At 37.6% G+C, this 15,236-nt stretch overlaps 4 protein-coding genes across 7 annotated transcripts; all 4 read left to right on the forward strand.

Annotated features, from left to right (window-relative positions):
• Positions 1-695: 695 nt before the first annotated feature.
• On the forward strand, positions 696-2,123 carry LOC112574109. Its single transcript, XM_025254980.1, has 2 exons — positions 696-1,132; positions 1,562-2,123. The coding sequence occupies exons 1-2, from the start codon at positions 841-843 to the stop codon at positions 1,897-1,899; spliced, it is 630 nt and encodes a 209-aa protein (XP_025110765.1). The 5' UTR covers positions 696-840; the 3' UTR covers positions 1,900-2,123.
• Positions 2,124-3,191: 1,068 nt separating this feature from the next.
• On the forward strand, positions 3,192-5,921 carry LOC112573936 (pheromone-processing carboxypeptidase KEX1-like). 2 transcript variants are annotated; one of them, XM_025254639.1, is made up of 3 exons: positions 3,192-3,493; positions 4,458-4,571; positions 5,066-5,921. In XM_025254639.1, exons 1-3 carry the CDS (start codon positions 3,379-3,381, stop codon positions 5,386-5,388), a joined length of 552 nt encoding a protein of 183 aa, XP_025110424.1. In that variant the 5' UTR covers positions 3,192-3,378; the 3' UTR covers positions 5,389-5,921. The 2 variants fall into 2 exon arrangements, with proteins under 2 accessions (XP_025110424.1, XP_025110423.1); XM_025254638.1 differs by lacking the exon at positions 3,192-3,493 and having other exon boundaries at positions 3,698-4,571.
• A 487-nt stretch (positions 5,922-6,408) lies between these two features.
• On the forward strand, positions 6,409-9,737 carry LOC112574468 (ARMADILLO BTB ARABIDOPSIS PROTEIN 1-like). Of its 3 annotated transcripts, none has more exons than XM_025255563.1 (3): positions 6,409-7,110; positions 8,225-8,346; positions 9,045-9,737. In XM_025255563.1, exons 1-3 carry the CDS (start codon positions 6,843-6,845, stop codon positions 9,060-9,062), a joined length of 408 nt encoding a protein of 135 aa, XP_025111348.1. In that variant the 5' UTR covers positions 6,409-6,842; the 3' UTR covers positions 9,063-9,737. The 3 variants fall into 3 exon arrangements, with proteins under 3 accessions (XP_025111348.1, XP_025111350.1, XP_025111347.1); XM_025255565.1 differs by having other exon boundaries at positions 8,225-8,277; XM_025255562.1 differs by having other exon boundaries at positions 6,414-7,110; positions 8,225-8,321.
• Positions 9,738-12,772: 3,035 nt separating this feature from the next.
• LOC112574559 (BTB and MATH domain-containing protein 38-like) lies at positions 12,773-14,063 on the forward strand. Its single transcript, XM_025255716.1, has 2 exons — positions 12,773-13,216; positions 13,607-14,063. Exons 1-2 carry the CDS (start codon positions 12,961-12,963, stop codon positions 13,960-13,962), a joined length of 612 nt encoding a protein of 203 aa, XP_025111501.1. The 5' UTR covers positions 12,773-12,960; the 3' UTR covers positions 13,963-14,063.
• The last annotated feature ends 1,173 nt before the right edge of the window (positions 14,064-15,236 follow it).

A 15,236-nucleotide genomic window follows, 5' to 3' on the forward strand; every position in this document is an offset into this window, starting at 1 on the left:
GTGTTGCGGGAGGGGGAGCAGTAGAGTAAGCTAGTGTGGGTGGGTGGCCACAGGTGTACGCACTGCGCATGTCAGAGCGTCCCTAGCGACAGCCTGTACTAACGGTCCAGGGATCGGAAGGTCGGAAGAAAGTGTCAACCTTCAGTTATGAGGCGCAGATACTGTCAAAATCCATCAAATCGGATAACGGTCAACTGCTAATTCAGTAGTTTGAAATGTGTATCGCACTTGTGGCATCGCTGGTATTAATATCACGCAGTTTCACCATTTTGTATTTGTGTCTTTATGACACACTACATTCGAACAGCAAAGACGATCCTACAAAACATTTGGCGTCCGTTAACAATGTCGTGCCATACTTTGGAGGTCTTACTCCTTAAGCTGCTCTTCTCTCTCTGTCCAGGGAACATTCGTTTTCCTAAATTAACTTTCCCCTCTACTTCTTTTGACCAATCAGGCCATTAGCAACTAGGTAACTAGGACGACTGCTTAGCGATCCTTCGTGGGGTCCATGCCGACCAATCCTAATCTCTGTACCGTGTAGTCGGCATGGCTCCCACCTTAATTACCCGCAGTCGCCGTAGTTACGCCTCGTCAACTTTTCCTACGTCAAAACACATCGAATGACGTCAAATAATCCGCGTGGGAATTGCGTCAGCATTCGCGTGACTGCTCTCCCCTGGTGTAACAGACAACAAATCATTAGAATTAACACATCTATGAGGCACATCAGTCACCTGCAGACTTCACAGAAGTTTCCGTCGGGGCTCGAAGTGTTGTGCACTCTTATTTAGGACTCTTGTGTGGGTTGTTAAACAAACCTCATTTTCTCTACAAAGAATGTTGTTTTCTAGTGATGAAGAGAAATGTTATATTACTATGATTGAAAAAAGAACTTCCAAATATGAGGAAAAGGATCATTTTTCGGACATCGTTCTGCTGGTAGAAAACAAAAAGCTTCACGTCAATAAAACTCTGCTAATGATGCATTCACCTGTGTTCATGACCATGTTCACAGCCAGGTTCATTGAAAAGGATTTATCAGAGATTCCACTTCCAGGAAAGAAAGTGAATTTAATGGTGGAGCTATTGGACCAAATCCATCCCGGGTACACTAATGAAAAATTTCACGGTAAGGTTTAGTAAATGTTTCAAGCATCAACACTAGTCAGTCCTTTAACTTAAGATGCTATTGCGTCACACAGAATCTTATATTTGCTGTTGGGCAGGAGCCTTGGTAATCTTCATCTTTAGTCCATGGTAACAATTTAAAAATTGATTTTAATAGATTATCACATTTTCAATACTTTATTTCAATATAAAAAAACAGGAAAGCTGATAATGAATTACAGTATATAACGTACAAAGCACAGTACATACATAATTGTACTAGTCATCGGTAATGTCCTGTAAACTACACCTCTTAACATTACTTTAGAATGCTTCGAATTTGTTGACTTTTTTCAAAGTTTCTTGACATCACTATCTTTAGCAAACGTGTAATTTCAGTGTGGTTTTTAAACAAGAACAGACATGTAAATAAATAATATTTTTTCTACAGCTGAAACTCTACGTGAACTTCTTCAACTCGCCGATGAGTATGGTGTGCAGCAGGTCTTTCACAACTGCCGAGCATACTTCGACAGACGCATAAATTGCAAGCATCAAGCCATGAAGATTGATGAAATTTTACTCTTCCTTGGGATAGTAGAAGAGTGGAGCAACGAATACGATCAACTAAGTTCGTTTAGATCGACTCTAATTGAAAGGGCAAGTAAAGTAGGAACGTGTCATTTGAAAAAAAGCAAATATTTTTCTTCTGTATCTACTACAGCGCAAAGAGACATTTTCATGTGTCGTCTTGAGACAGCCGAAAGGAAATATAAACTAAAGATCTAGAGTTAAACAATTGACTAGTATGATTGAAACTACTGATGGCTTTTCATTGTAATCCTTTGTGATGAGCCTTTGTGTCAGACACATCTTATAAACACCCACATAAGATTTTCTGTGAAACATTTAGGACGATTCAGAGTTCTGTGAGTCCATCTGAGGATTCATTACGATTACTTTTGTAACAAGAGCATAAAATGTATCGATAGATCATTACTAATATTCATCAATTGGAATAGTTTGCGCTGTTTATATGTGAGATTAGTTTGATGTTACACGGGGTACAATTAATCTCATTAGACTTCATGCCAGCAGTCTACACAAAAGTTATATCGGACCATTCCTATAATAAACGATAGCACATGTTGGACGATATTTTATATTAACTGAAACTATTTTGATAGTAAATATATTTTGAAATTTCATTTAGAGATTCTGTGTATCGTCAGTTTGCAGATAAACAGATTTTGGTCAGGTTACATCCAATAACTTACTCTTGCACAGCACACTACACTTAGTAACTGAATTTCTAGCCAAATACTTTTTTACTATTATTTTTGCCAGACTGTCTGCTACTCAGTATTTAGTAGCATTGCGAGTTCAAATTGCCAACTATTATGTTGCACTAACACTTAATCTTAAGGAAGACATCGTTTATATAAGTAGTTTGTAGTGGAAGTGATCAAAGCGATGTGTAACTATGTCTCAGAGTAATATACCGCAAGTAACCCATAAGTAAGTTTACATTTAATTTGATTCTCATCTATTCTAATAGCAAATAAAGGTGTCTACTTAACTTTCAAATTCACTTGTGGCATCGCTGGTATTAATGTCACGTGGTTTCACCATTTGGTATTTGTGTCTTTATGACACACTATATTCGAGCAGCAAAGACGATCGTACAAAACATCAGACACAGAAGCATAGTAAACACTAAATAATCCCGTTAAAGGTAAGCGTTACAATATATGAAAGGCGCATTCAACGGTCACACGAACCCAAATGTATCAGTATGAACAGCACCAACACCCAGTGTCCTCCAGCCACGTGTACTCCTTTGAGACGTAGTTGTCACTAATGATTAGACTACACTCACTGTTAATGAAAACATTATGAATTTTCATTCATTAAGTGGTTGTCGTACCCGGCGAAGTCTACCCGATGGACCGTTTCACATGAACCCACGCTTGCATTGTGGACCGCCTAATCTGTTACCTGTTCGCAGGACCAACAGACTGAGGCTGTCTTTCGTTGTTTCGTCCGTGTGACTTCTGAATATTACTGAGTGCTAATGAAAATGCATAAATAGGTAGACAGTGAGGTTAATAATAATAATAGGATCGGGCTCAAGGTGCACGAGCACATGACTTCTTGTGATAGACTTCTTGTGTATCAAATGCACCTTTATACACAAACATATCTTCACACGCACGCGCACATAATGTCGAAACCAGAGTACCCTGAGAAGACAACCATCAGCCCTTCATGTATCACATTCAAAAAGAAGTGGGTCGGATCCGAGATGACACTCACGAGTCACGACACCCGATTCTCACTGTCGTGGTAACAGGAACGTTAGCCTGCGCCATCTACCCCAGAGGTTTGTCTTCATGCATGTATAGATGTGGTAGATACAGAAAACAGTCTCAGTATAGTGACCTCTATGATTTTTCTGGGGCTAACGTGAATGCGTTTTCAGTTTTTGTTTTGTTGCTGCTATCGTGTTTTGTTTTGTTAAAGTACGCAGCCCTGCACATATTGTAAACACATATGTTGATAAAGATGTTCATTCAAGGGTATTGTATCTTAAGGTCTTTGACCAACATGTACCCAGATGCATTAGGACGACACATGTCTTAAAATTATTTCTATTTTATTCCTTGCGATGCGTTGTCGCTTCTCTCGGGTGGATGAGTAATCGTTGAGTGTGTGTGTGTGACCTACCTGGAAGTGCTGGATGGTTGGATCCCGCGAGTGACACTTGAAACGAATAACTTCATTCCTTCCTTGACTGCGAGATGGTGGTTTGGCGCCAAGTCGACTTTTACGGGTTTCCCCTCAGCTCCCCACCTTAGTCCTTCATTGTCCAACGCTTAGTAGAAAGTACCCGGGCCTGTGAACAGTAACCTAGAGTTGTGCAAGTCTGTCCCCTCATTGGGTGTCTTCATCTTTCAGTTTTATGGATAGATATACACTTTTACAAAGAACGGAAGAAGACTCCGATTCTGCCAATGATGACAAAGAAGATGAGAGCGACGAAGAGAAGGACGATGTAGAAGAAACGGAAAAAGACTCCGATTCTGACGATGGTGAAAAAGAATATGACAGCGACGAAGAGAAGGACGATGGAGGAGAAACGGAAAAAAACTCCGATTCTGACGATGATGAAAACGAAGATGACAGCGACGAAGAAAAGGACGATGCAGAAGAATTTTCTTCCAAGAACCGATTTGAAAAAAGAGACAAAACTTCCGACATCATCCTTGTGGTAGAGGGACGGAAACTTCACGTCAGTAAATCTCTTCTGATGATTCACTCACCTGTGTTCCATACGATGTTTACAGGTGACTTCAAGGAACAAAATTTAAAAGAGATCCCACTGGAAACAAAGAAATATGCTACCATGGTAAATCTCTTGGAGCAAATTTACCCTGGGCAAGGATTTGAGTTGATGACAGGTGAGATTTAGTACTGAAAAATAGTGTGTGTGTGGTAAGAGAGGTGAGGTTTAGTACTGAGAAATCTATGTCTATATATATATATGTAAAGAGGGGAAAGAGAGAGAATATGAGAGTGAGACCACGCGGTTGAAAGCGAAAAAAAAATCAAAAAGTAAGGTAAAATAATACAACCGTTCGAGAAAGGATTCAGGTATTCTGGAATAAGAGTACCTCTACATGCTTTTCTTGAATGTTTAAAGTAATTTATTACCCTTATGGCAATCTCATACATGAAAACCTACTTTTATTTATGTTACCTTAATCAAAGTCCAGTAGCAGAACTATGACAGCATACAGCCTCAGAGGACAGTGGCTAGATTACATACTATCTGTTTGTTTATGTAATAGGAGTTAAATTATCTTTGTGATGATCCAAGAAATAATAAATAAATACAAATATATGTAAGAAATAATATAATAGATCCCATAAAGTAAAATATTTCTGTTTTCAGACAACACCCTTGAAGACCTCCTTGAGCTGGCAGATGAATATCAAGTAGAACATGTGTTTACAAACTGTAAGATATACATTGACAAACAGGTGGAGGATGTAAGTAATGTACCCACCACTGACAAAACTCTATTGTATCTCAAGATAGTGGAACAGTATGACAAGTACGAGCAGCTACATTCACTGAGAGAGCAACTGGTCAGGCGTGCAAGTCGCAGACCAGTCAGTAGACTACAGAAGAGTAGACACTACTCTTCTCTGCCTCCTACAGTTCTGAAAGATGTTTTCTTGCGTCGTCTTCAGAAGCTGGAAAAAAGATCGTGAAATTGTAAAAAATATCAAAGAGATGTACAGATGAAACCAGAGTTTATTTTCCCCTTATTAGTGTTTATATTTAAGTTTCTTACACTGTATAACTTTTTCAACACATTCAACTATAATCACTGTATTTCTATCTGATTTTCTTATAGGCTCTCTTTTTGCATGTTTTTATTATAAATATTGTTGATAATAATGAATTATTTTCAAAAAAAAATTTTAATCTATTTCTTGTAATTTCTTAGCTTTACTTGTTCGTGAAAGTGCACAGGTATATAGCGCTAACCTAACCATGCTTATGAATAAATTTGAACAGTCTGTTTTCGTCAAGCAGTGTTCTGCACTGAGTCTTATGTTGCTGTTAATACTATGTTAAGTCAATCTTCAGGCGCACAACCCACTCCAGCATTAAGAGATATGCCATGATCACTTTAACACTCAGTCTGTCATTCACCAGGAAGTCACAAAAATCTAAACTCCCCTCACAGCTCTTTACTTTTTGTTTAACTAAACACAGCTGACTGTAATGCACCTCTTAACATTTCACGTGCATGCTCTACTCTGTTCGACGATTAAACGAGACAAGCTCTTGGCTGGAACCCACAGGGTTGGGAGACCAGACAAACATGGAGAAGATCGGTCCAGGGCGAGACGGAGGCAGCTGGGGCGACATGGACCCAACTGTGGAGGGACGCCCCGCCCAACGCTGCATGCGTCATGCCACACCGCGCTTCTTATCTTATCTTCACCGCGAGCCAGCGACACGACCTGTCGCTATCAGGTGAGGCCAACACAGGCAAATGAACAGAGTAATTTAAAGGGCAATGTAAGTCAAAATATACTTTATTTAAACATGGACAATAATTTTGAAGTATTGTTTGATAAAAAGAAACTGCTTGCTTACAATCGAATCTCAAACACCGCCAGGTTTATCAGGACTGTTTTTTTCCTTGGAAAATTAAAAAAAACTTGCTTCAGAGGTACACTTTAGTGAAAAAATAAAAGTGTGGGGGGGAATAAGACGCAACAGCTTCAAGCGCATTCTCTCTCAGTGTAATTCTGGTTAACACACGTCTATGACACAGTCCTGATATCCATGGTGTCATTGTGTCAGAAACACATTTAGAAGTGTGTAACCCTGTTATCACTTCTAAGTCCATGGCGCCTTTCGACAAAACAGCAAGACGGTATCTACGTGTCACCTAGGAGCTATATCGAAAGAATGATTATTAGTAAACAATTCTTTTAAACACTATTTTTAGAATGAAGAACGCAATATCCCTCTTTAAGCGAATCTTGTGACTTGCCTTGCCATTTAAAAGGCGTTTTTCACGGGAAAGGCAGATGAGTAATACCTTCTGGGAAAATACCAATATATTCTGACCTGCTTGAAAAAGGTATAAAATCCTCTCGTGGCATTCACTCTTTTCGTGCCTCTTTCATTCTCCAATATATCAGCAATGAAACCATTTAATTGGGCTGACATTTCCAACAACCCGCGGTTTGAAGTACGGGATGAATTTTCCGACGTCGCTTTTGTTGTCGAGGACCAGAGGCTGTATGTTAGCAAAACTGTGATGATGATGCATTCCCCAGTGTTCAAGACAATGTTTACAGCCGACTTGGGAGAAAAAAACCTGCAGGAGATCCCTCTTCCACAAAAGAGATATGAAGTTGTAAACTTTCTTGAGCAACTCTACCCTGGAAAAGGTTTCGAGTTAATCAGAGGTAAGCTCGCGGCTTTTTAATATCAAGCTCGTAAAATAAGCAAATGAATCTTTGTTTCGGCTTGACAAGCTTTTGCGAGTCCGCGATGCCTTAATTATATTTCAGACTACTCCTGGTTCTTCGTCGTTGTGAAACCCATGCCAATGAAATGCTAAATATCGTCTCATGTTAACCTACTGCTCCTATAATACTCATCTCATAGTCAGGTCACTGACCGAACCGCCTAGAAAAATATTGGGCACCCACTCTGTAAAAATGTGTTGTGTTGTGTGGATCTGAAGAGAAATAGTGCTGAAAATGTTGAATGAGACATTTCCTTCAGTACAAACATTTTTTTCTGTGAGTGACAACAATCCAGACCAGTTTCAGAGGATACAAATTAAAACTAAGAAATATGTACCAAAGCATGAGTCAGCAATTCAATGAGAAAGCAATAATCTGTTTTGAAGCAGTATGTATTAATCAGAAAATATACGGGATAATAATTAGGAACAAGAATCAGAATTTGAACATTTCAAGCGCAACAGCAAGAACAACAAAATGTTCACGATACTTTGCTCATAACCATTAGCTGAATGGCCTTGATATTATATAGTTGTACCTTCACTTATGCGCTTCTGAGAAGGATGAGTTTCTAACAGACTGTTTCGTTCCGTGTACAGTTAGGTTGATATAATATATCTACATATCAGGACTTCATAGAAGTTTATGTTAAAGCTTCTTATTTTGTACATGATATTCTTTGTGTAATTGATGATAATTCTATTAACACAAGACTTGAAACTAATTTTAGAAGCATTTTTACAGTTGTCTATCACGGTGGAAAAACTAGAGCTCACAGCTATGTATTCATGTATCTATATATATATATGTGTGTGTATCCCTTTATGTATGTATATATGTTTGTAAGACATACATTAAAAACAGATGGACAATGTAATTCCCCCACCACTGACAAAACTATCTTATCTCAAGATAGTCGAAAAGTATGATCAGCATGAGCGGGTAAATTCATTGAGAGAGCGACTGGTCAGGCATTCAAGTCGCACGTTTAAATAGTTATTTTTGTAGATGCCTGATGATAATAAACTGCCTGATAAATCTTTCTTTTTAGATGGAACCCTTGAAGACCTTCTTCAAATGGCAGAAGAGTACCAAGCAGAGCAGGTCTTTATAAACTGCGAACAGTTCATCGCCAAGAAGCTAGATAGGCAAAGACTTGAATTTGTTCTTTCAGTAGGAATGTGTTTATACACCTACATCTTATTTTTCTTACACTGTAAGCTACTAACGGCATTAGAAATATTGGAGAAGGCTATATCTGTTCCGAAGTCTTTTTAAAATATGTTTATTGCATAAGCAAGTTTGAACTAATAGGCAAAAATTATGTGTATGGTAATTGTAATAGCTACTTTGCATTAACAAAATCCTAGGTAATGAGGTAAAGCTTGTTATATTGGTACATGATGCCTATTTCTGGAACCCTTCTTGTCTGATAGTAGTTTTCATTCTTGTGTCTGATTGTGTTTGATGTATGGTATGATCTGTTACATGTGTTCTCAACTCTAGATTTGTTTATTGGGTTACTCTACTTTAATTATTTCTATATGCTTACATGGATTAGGTTATACATTTATAAACTCTCCTACTTTTTATACAGACATCAACAATTTTACTCTACCTTCTCCTAGGTTTTGTTATTTCTCTTTCATTACGGTGACGTAGTTATGTTTATGAATTATTTAAGTGAAGGATTTTTAAAGTTTTGACTTTTCTTATTATATCTATTTTTTACCAAAAAATATTTTTTGAAGTTTGGATTATTATCATTTATTGTTCCAAAGCTCTTTCGGTGGTTTCTGAAACTTGTTGATACTTCATAGGAGTTTATGTTTATTTATAGTATTTTGAAGTTTTCTTTCTTTCTTGTTTAGGATGAAGAGCGGAGATGAGCTATTTCCTGTAAAGGATACTGACAGCTGTTTGTTATATCTAAAACTCGCTGAACGGTACCAACAGCTAAGTTCATTAAGAGAAAATCTTATTGCAGCAGCAAGTGAGATCAAAGTGAAAGAGTTGCGGAGGAGCGTACAGTTCTCAGCCTTACCTGTAGAGCTTCAAAAAGACATCTTACTGCGACGTCTTGAGAGACTGGACAAATAAGAGACTGGCATTTTGGTAAACATAGCCATATATCTAAATAATACGGTGAAGTCTTGACTTAGTGACATAGAACAAAATGGGAAAACTCATCATATCATATAACCGATTTTAGATTTTTTTAAATTAAGAGGGACAGTGGCCTAACATTACATTATTACAAAATATGATGTGCACTGGCTTAAAATTAGTTTATAAGACTGTGTTGTGGATCCGTCTACATAATTGCTTTGTTAGTGCCTTTAATCTATAGAATTATTTCTGCACTTAGTGAGACTAAATGTCTGCAGTGTCTTAGACTCTCTTTCTTGTATACATTTATCTTAACATATCTATGTACTGAAGTTTTTGTGCTGGTAAAATGTATTTACAGTTAAACAATGTCTTTATAGTATTGTTACTCTCATTTTCATAGTGGTTAGCATTTGGACTTCAAATTGTAAATAAAGACTTTATGGGTAAATCAAGTTTGTGTGATGTAATTAATGAAGCAGGTTTAGGATAGTAAGGAGGAAGGGCCTCTCTCTCTTGATGCAAGTCACATTCCAGCCGCCAAGAAACTTTCTGACATTGTTCCACTTCCCAAAAAAAAAAAAAATAAATAAATAAAATCACAATAAAATATTGATCTTCTTCCAATAGCACTAACCTCTCTTGTAATGATTCCAAGATTCCAATTTTTATTGAGTAGGCCTGAAGCCATTTCAAGGGGAACAACAGCAGTCATCATCATTAACATGTTTATAAACTGTAGTGTGGAAAATAAATATACAATTAACTTTTGATAGTGTAAATATGTCAGATATACAGCAACATCATTATTTTACATCCAAAAATGGACAGTAATTGATACTGATAATGTACATATAGCCAAAAAACTAACTAAGAAAATGCAGAATTCAACTTTGGCAAAAGAAAATCTACAATGTAAGATTTCGGATTAAGATGTAGGCATTTCAGTATGTATCAAATTAATTTATTCTTTATTACTTTAAAAGCATAGCAAGGATGTGAGTATTTAAGAAAATAACTACTAATCATAAAACTGCTTTACATACAATCAAGTAATAAGTAATGTCAAGACCAGTTATTCTCAAATTGTACGCATGCATACATATGCATGCACTTCAAAATACAGCACTTGTGAATATAACTACTCTCTCTCTCACACACACACACACACTTACTTCTTGTCATGAAAACTCTGGAAACAAATGTCAAAAATCTTATCCTAACATCTAAAGGTAGCAAACTAGGTCCACTGTAATTTGAGGTGTTCAAAGCGCCAAATTGTTCATATTGAATGCACTGTATAAACACCTGGAAAACCCAAAAGCACATACAAGACTGCTTTTTGCATATTTTAATTCTGCTTTGGATCCAGTACATCTATAGGTTGGAGACTGATTTTAATCTTGCACATCTAATGGTTCTATTGATATAGAATTTTTCAACTCACAGACAGCTCCTTCTGCAGTCCAGCTGTTCAACCACAGATGCATTGTCAGCTGTGTCAGCTGTGTGTGCACATCGGTGTGTGATGTTCTATGTGTACATCAAGACTGAAGACTGTGTTTTTGTTTTGCTATGATGCGTCAGTTGTCTATTCTTATCATATAACTAGTACTTTCATAACTGAGCTCACTTCCCAAGTTATAATTGCCCGTTTAGTATAATAAAGCTTGACATTTGTCATATTGCTCTGACTATAAATATTAATCCAAGACATAGTGTCCCTAAATCTTGGTCACTTCCCTGATGCACAAAAATAGGTCAAACATCATGATAGGATATACTAACTGTTACTGAGCATGTGTTCCCAGACCTCTTATTGGCAAAGGCCTTCAAACTGTCCTGAAGTCTGTAGTACTGACCTCTTTCTGTGCATGGAGATGTAAATGTGTTTATGATGTCCCCACGCGTCTGTCTCTCACTGATTGGACTGAATGAGAACAGATTTGATACTCTTGATGGATTGGGATGAACAGATGAATGAATATAGAATGATGATTGAAGCTGTCTGTGTCATTTAGGGAAATAAAAAACCTGAATTTTTCTGGAATCTATGTCCTGGTGGAGAAAGGCATCCGTTTAAAAGTATGCAGCAAACAGAAACATGAGGCAAAAACAATCAGCTAAAGAAACAAAAGAAATCTTAAGAGGAAACAAAACACAACATAATGCCAAATTGCTAATGAATAAAAAATAATACATTCTACACATAAATAATAAATGCATCGTTTCCAGACTAATTCTTTCCTGTCGCTAAGATTACATACTGAAGTTTCCACACTGCCATTTATATATTTATGTACAATACTTACACTTCATATATATATAAAAGCTGCGAAAATAGTGTCACATATTTTCTGAATCTTATCTTTTTATATAACATCTGTACTAAAGAAACTGCATACCACTTTATTTATTTAATACCAATGACTTACGCTGATTCACCCCGGAAATTGCACCAGGGAGTAGAGTTCGTGACCCCTGACCTTCGATCGTTGTATGAACAGCACACAAAGTCGTTACACCAGGTTATAACGCAACCACAACAAAAATACATAAAGTGACTATGAGTCTGTATGCTCGTTTAATCGTTGTACGAAGATATATTCGTTCATCTGTTATTGTTACTGATACACAAGTATCTGATTTGGAGACGCCATATTTTGGAACAAGCCGTATAGTAATAAGAGGATTCGGTTGATTCAAAATATTAAAAAACTGTAATACAGTAGAAATATTCGTGAAAATATGGATAATAGTTGCAGTTTTTTGGGGGGATACTTATCAACTTGCAGGAAACAATATGTTGTCGTCTATTCATCAAACTGTCGGAAAACAAGGGAAAGCGAACGAAAACAACAGCATGAAAACAAACAAGAAAGCATTGTTTGACCGTTGCTAAGTTAGCGTTTAGATCAGTTGTTATCTTTTATTGTTTGAGAGCATTACAATGTCAGGAGAATGAATTTTAAACATAATAGCTGCAGTGCTGTTTATTTAACACCAACAGCCTGTTGGTGTACTGCGGTGTTAGTTGTCTGTGCTGCATGCCGGGATGCCATCCACAATGCACTGCGCAGTCACGTGACTTCACCAAGCCTGTGACTGTAGATCTAACGCAGGGGTCTCAAACTCATATTAGCATGTGGGCCGCAGTGGAAAGTAACAGCCAGTCAGCGGGCCGCACCACGAAAAGAAAATGTTTTTTCATTAAATTTTACGAACACTACTGTCACTGCAGTTAAATGTAAAATAAAGTTTTTATAATTATTAATTACATTTAGTGTAGTTTATTACATGCACAGGCAGTTTAGTTTATTAAAATAAGTTGACGTTGTCTCTGTCACTAATAACGGAGGTAATTTTCACTGCGGGAGTTAATCACCAAGCACAACATACATATACACCGCGGACGTGGCCGAGGGCCGCACAAAAATGTTTCGCGGGCCGCATTCGGCCCGCGGGCCGCGTGTTTGAGACCCCTGATCTAACGGATAAACTTAAGCCTTCCTCCAAAGCACAGCAAACAACTTCCATGGTAAAACATTGTGTCGGGAAATATTATCTAGATCAATTTTCAATCATTCAAAGAAATCATGTGCTGATCGGAGACGATAAAGAGGAGCAGCTAGAAGAAAAAGAAAATAGCAGTAACGTTGTCAATCGAGGAAACACAAGATGGAGGCAGCAGGAGCTTCAAAGCAATTTCAAGAACCCAGCCAGCATTCCGATGTTACTCTTGTGGTAGAAAATCAAAAGCTTTACGTACACAAAGCTCTTCTAATTCTACATTCACCTGTATTTGAAAAAATGCTGACAGGTGACTTTAAAGAAAAAGAATTAAAGGAAATCCCGCTGCCAGGAAAGAGATATTCTGTAATGGTGGAGCTCATGAAGCAGATCTATCCCGGAGATGTCACTGACTTAGTCAAAGGTAAGCCCAGAAAATTCTTTCAGTAATGAAAACAAAGATTCTGCGCTGCATGTGAATCATCTCGGAAATAATTCCAAAATCATTCACTTCAATGCAACTTGTTTTGTTTCATGAAATATTTATATGTGGTGCCAGCATGCCAAGTGAACCATTTTCTAATCTCAATATAACTGATTTTAATTAACATGTCACTCGACTAATGTCACTGTATAGAAAAGAAACTGTATAAGTATTTTATTGCGGAGACTTGAGAACATTACAGTCCAAAGGACTTGTTTCATTTTCACTTCCAAGTTAAAAAAAAGTGCCGGTGTTATGGAGTGATCCATTGATCCGTTTATGCACGGTATACAGGGAAGAAAGTTTATTTATTGAAGAAATTTTCTCCAGATGAAACCCTTGAGGACCTTCTTCAGCTGGCGGATGAATACGCCGTTCAGCAGGTTTTCGCCAACTGTACACAGTACATCAACAACATTCTGCGTTCGGAGGATAAGCTATCCACTGACCGCACTCTACGTTATCTCGGCGTGGTGGAGCGCTACGAAAAGCTGCAATCACTCAGAAGCAGGTTGATAGACCGAGCAAGCCGAATACCTGCCAACGACATGATGAGAAGTCAGTTTTTTCGTCTGGTGCCTGCTACAGCCACGAGAGACGCCTTACTCAAGCAAATTTTGGATTATGGTTCATCAATACCAATGTATATTGAAATAAAGGCAAGAAGGAAAAGATATGACTGGTAAAATGAAAATGATAATTTTCTTCTTTATTCCTATGTGGATCACACGTGTTAGCTGACAGCAGTACTTCAACAGTCATTAGCAAAAATAAACATTGATCAGTATTTCTTTGCTTTCAGTCTATTATTAGTTTGAGCTTTTATTTATTATTTACATTATTATTTTAATTTCTATTGATGAACAAGACAGCATCAAGAGCTTGTTCTTTAAACCCTGTATCCCATCCTGCACGTCATCTCTCCACGCCAAGGACCCATCGAGAGGGAAGTGACCTCAGGTGGATGACGTAGCACACAAAAAATAGTAGCCGGCAAATCTTGACATGTTTGAAAGTATTGTTAAAAATTGAAAATATTATGTAAAACATGAAGCCTTTAAAAATCACTCAATTTCTAACGTTACTCGCCATACAGAGTATTGTATCTCATTAAGGGATGTTTTTCTAGTGAGGTTTACAGACCCGCACACACTATGAATATTAAGTCTGAAAACCCTCAGGTCGAGACGTCCCAAGAGTATGAAACAACTTCCAGGAAAAAAAAACGTCTCGACAAAGACAGCTGTCAACAACAACAAAAACTGAATAAACTCGATAACACGGGGCGCAAAACAACATATCATCACAAACCCTGACCAAGCGCTGAAGGTTTGTAGTAGGTGGGGTATGTGCTGAGAGGACTAACACCCTTCACGCCTCCCCTCCATACACACATGTAGAATAGTTCAATCTGCCTCTGTATTTTGCGCAGACGTGATGGTAGAATGAAAAAGTAAAAGGAAGTAAACGCAGTAAAGCAGTGTGTGTGCGTTCTTTGAGAGAATCCTGCTCAATATGGCGACGACGAAAGCTTAAACTACAATCTCAAGAGGTTTCCATGCAATAGGGGAGTCAGTCTTGCAAAGTTTGTTGAAGAAAAAATGGTGAACGGAAACCCCTATAGTACAGCAATGCGAGGTCAGCAATAACAAGGTCGAGGAACATATTGCGAGGCAAAGTGTTCTCTCCTGTACGACACCGTGAATCAAGGATTATAATGATTACCATAAGTAATAAAAGAAAAAGATTTCATTGGTTCCCAGCTGCTGTTGACTTGCTAATATTTGAAAGTTACATGCTATATTAGTGTATGGGTATTTTTTTAAAAAATGAGAACAGTTATAATATATTATAAATGGAATTTAATAAACATAAAAAAAAAACATTAACGAAAGCATCTAAACATAAGAAAACTTGCTATTTTGAGGGCGTGGGTGGATGGAGGTGTAGGGAGGAAGGG

Source organism: Pomacea canaliculata, linkage group LG10 (genome assembly GCF_003073045.1).
Source record: "Pomacea canaliculata isolate SZHN2017 linkage group LG10, ASM307304v1, whole genome shotgun sequence".
Taxonomy (NCBI): domain Eukaryota; kingdom Metazoa; phylum Mollusca; class Gastropoda; order Architaenioglossa; family Ampullariidae; genus Pomacea; species Pomacea canaliculata.

Excerpts from the sequence above, each read along its gene's own strand:
- LOC112574109 (XM_025254980.1), top strand. The coding sequence starts at position 841 with ATGTTGTTTTCTAGTGATGAAGAGAAATGTTATATTACTATGATTGAA. Across the intron at positions 1,133-1,561 it reads CACTAATGAAAAATTTCACG|CTGAAACTCTACGTGAACTT; the intron begins GTAAGGTTTAGT and ends TTTTTTCTACAG.
- LOC112573936 (XM_025254638.1), top strand. The coding sequence starts at position 4,073 with ATGGATAGATATACACTTTTACAAAGAACGGAAGAAGACTCCGATTCT. Across the intron at positions 4,572-5,065 it reads AGGATTTGAGTTGATGACAG|ACAACACCCTTGAAGACCTC; the intron begins GTGAGATTTAGT and ends TTCTGTTTTCAG.
- LOC112574468 (XM_025255562.1), top strand. The coding sequence starts at position 6,843 with ATGAAACCATTTAATTGGGCTGACATTTCCAACAACCCGCGGTTTGAA. Across the intron at positions 7,111-8,224 it reads AGGTTTCGAGTTAATCAGAG|ATGGAACCCTTGAAGACCTT; the intron begins GTAAGCTCGCGG and ends CTTTCTTTTTAG. Across the intron at positions 8,322-9,044 it reads ATCGCCAAGAAGCTAGATAG|GATGAAGAGCGGAGATGAGC; the intron begins GCAAAGACTTGA and ends TTTCTTGTTTAG.
- LOC112574559 (XM_025255716.1), top strand. The coding sequence starts at position 12,961 with ATGGAGGCAGCAGGAGCTTCAAAGCAATTTCAAGAACCCAGCCAGCAT. Across the intron at positions 13,217-13,606 it reads TGTCACTGACTTAGTCAAAG|ATGAAACCCTTGAGGACCTT; the intron begins GTAAGCCCAGAA and ends AATTTTCTCCAG.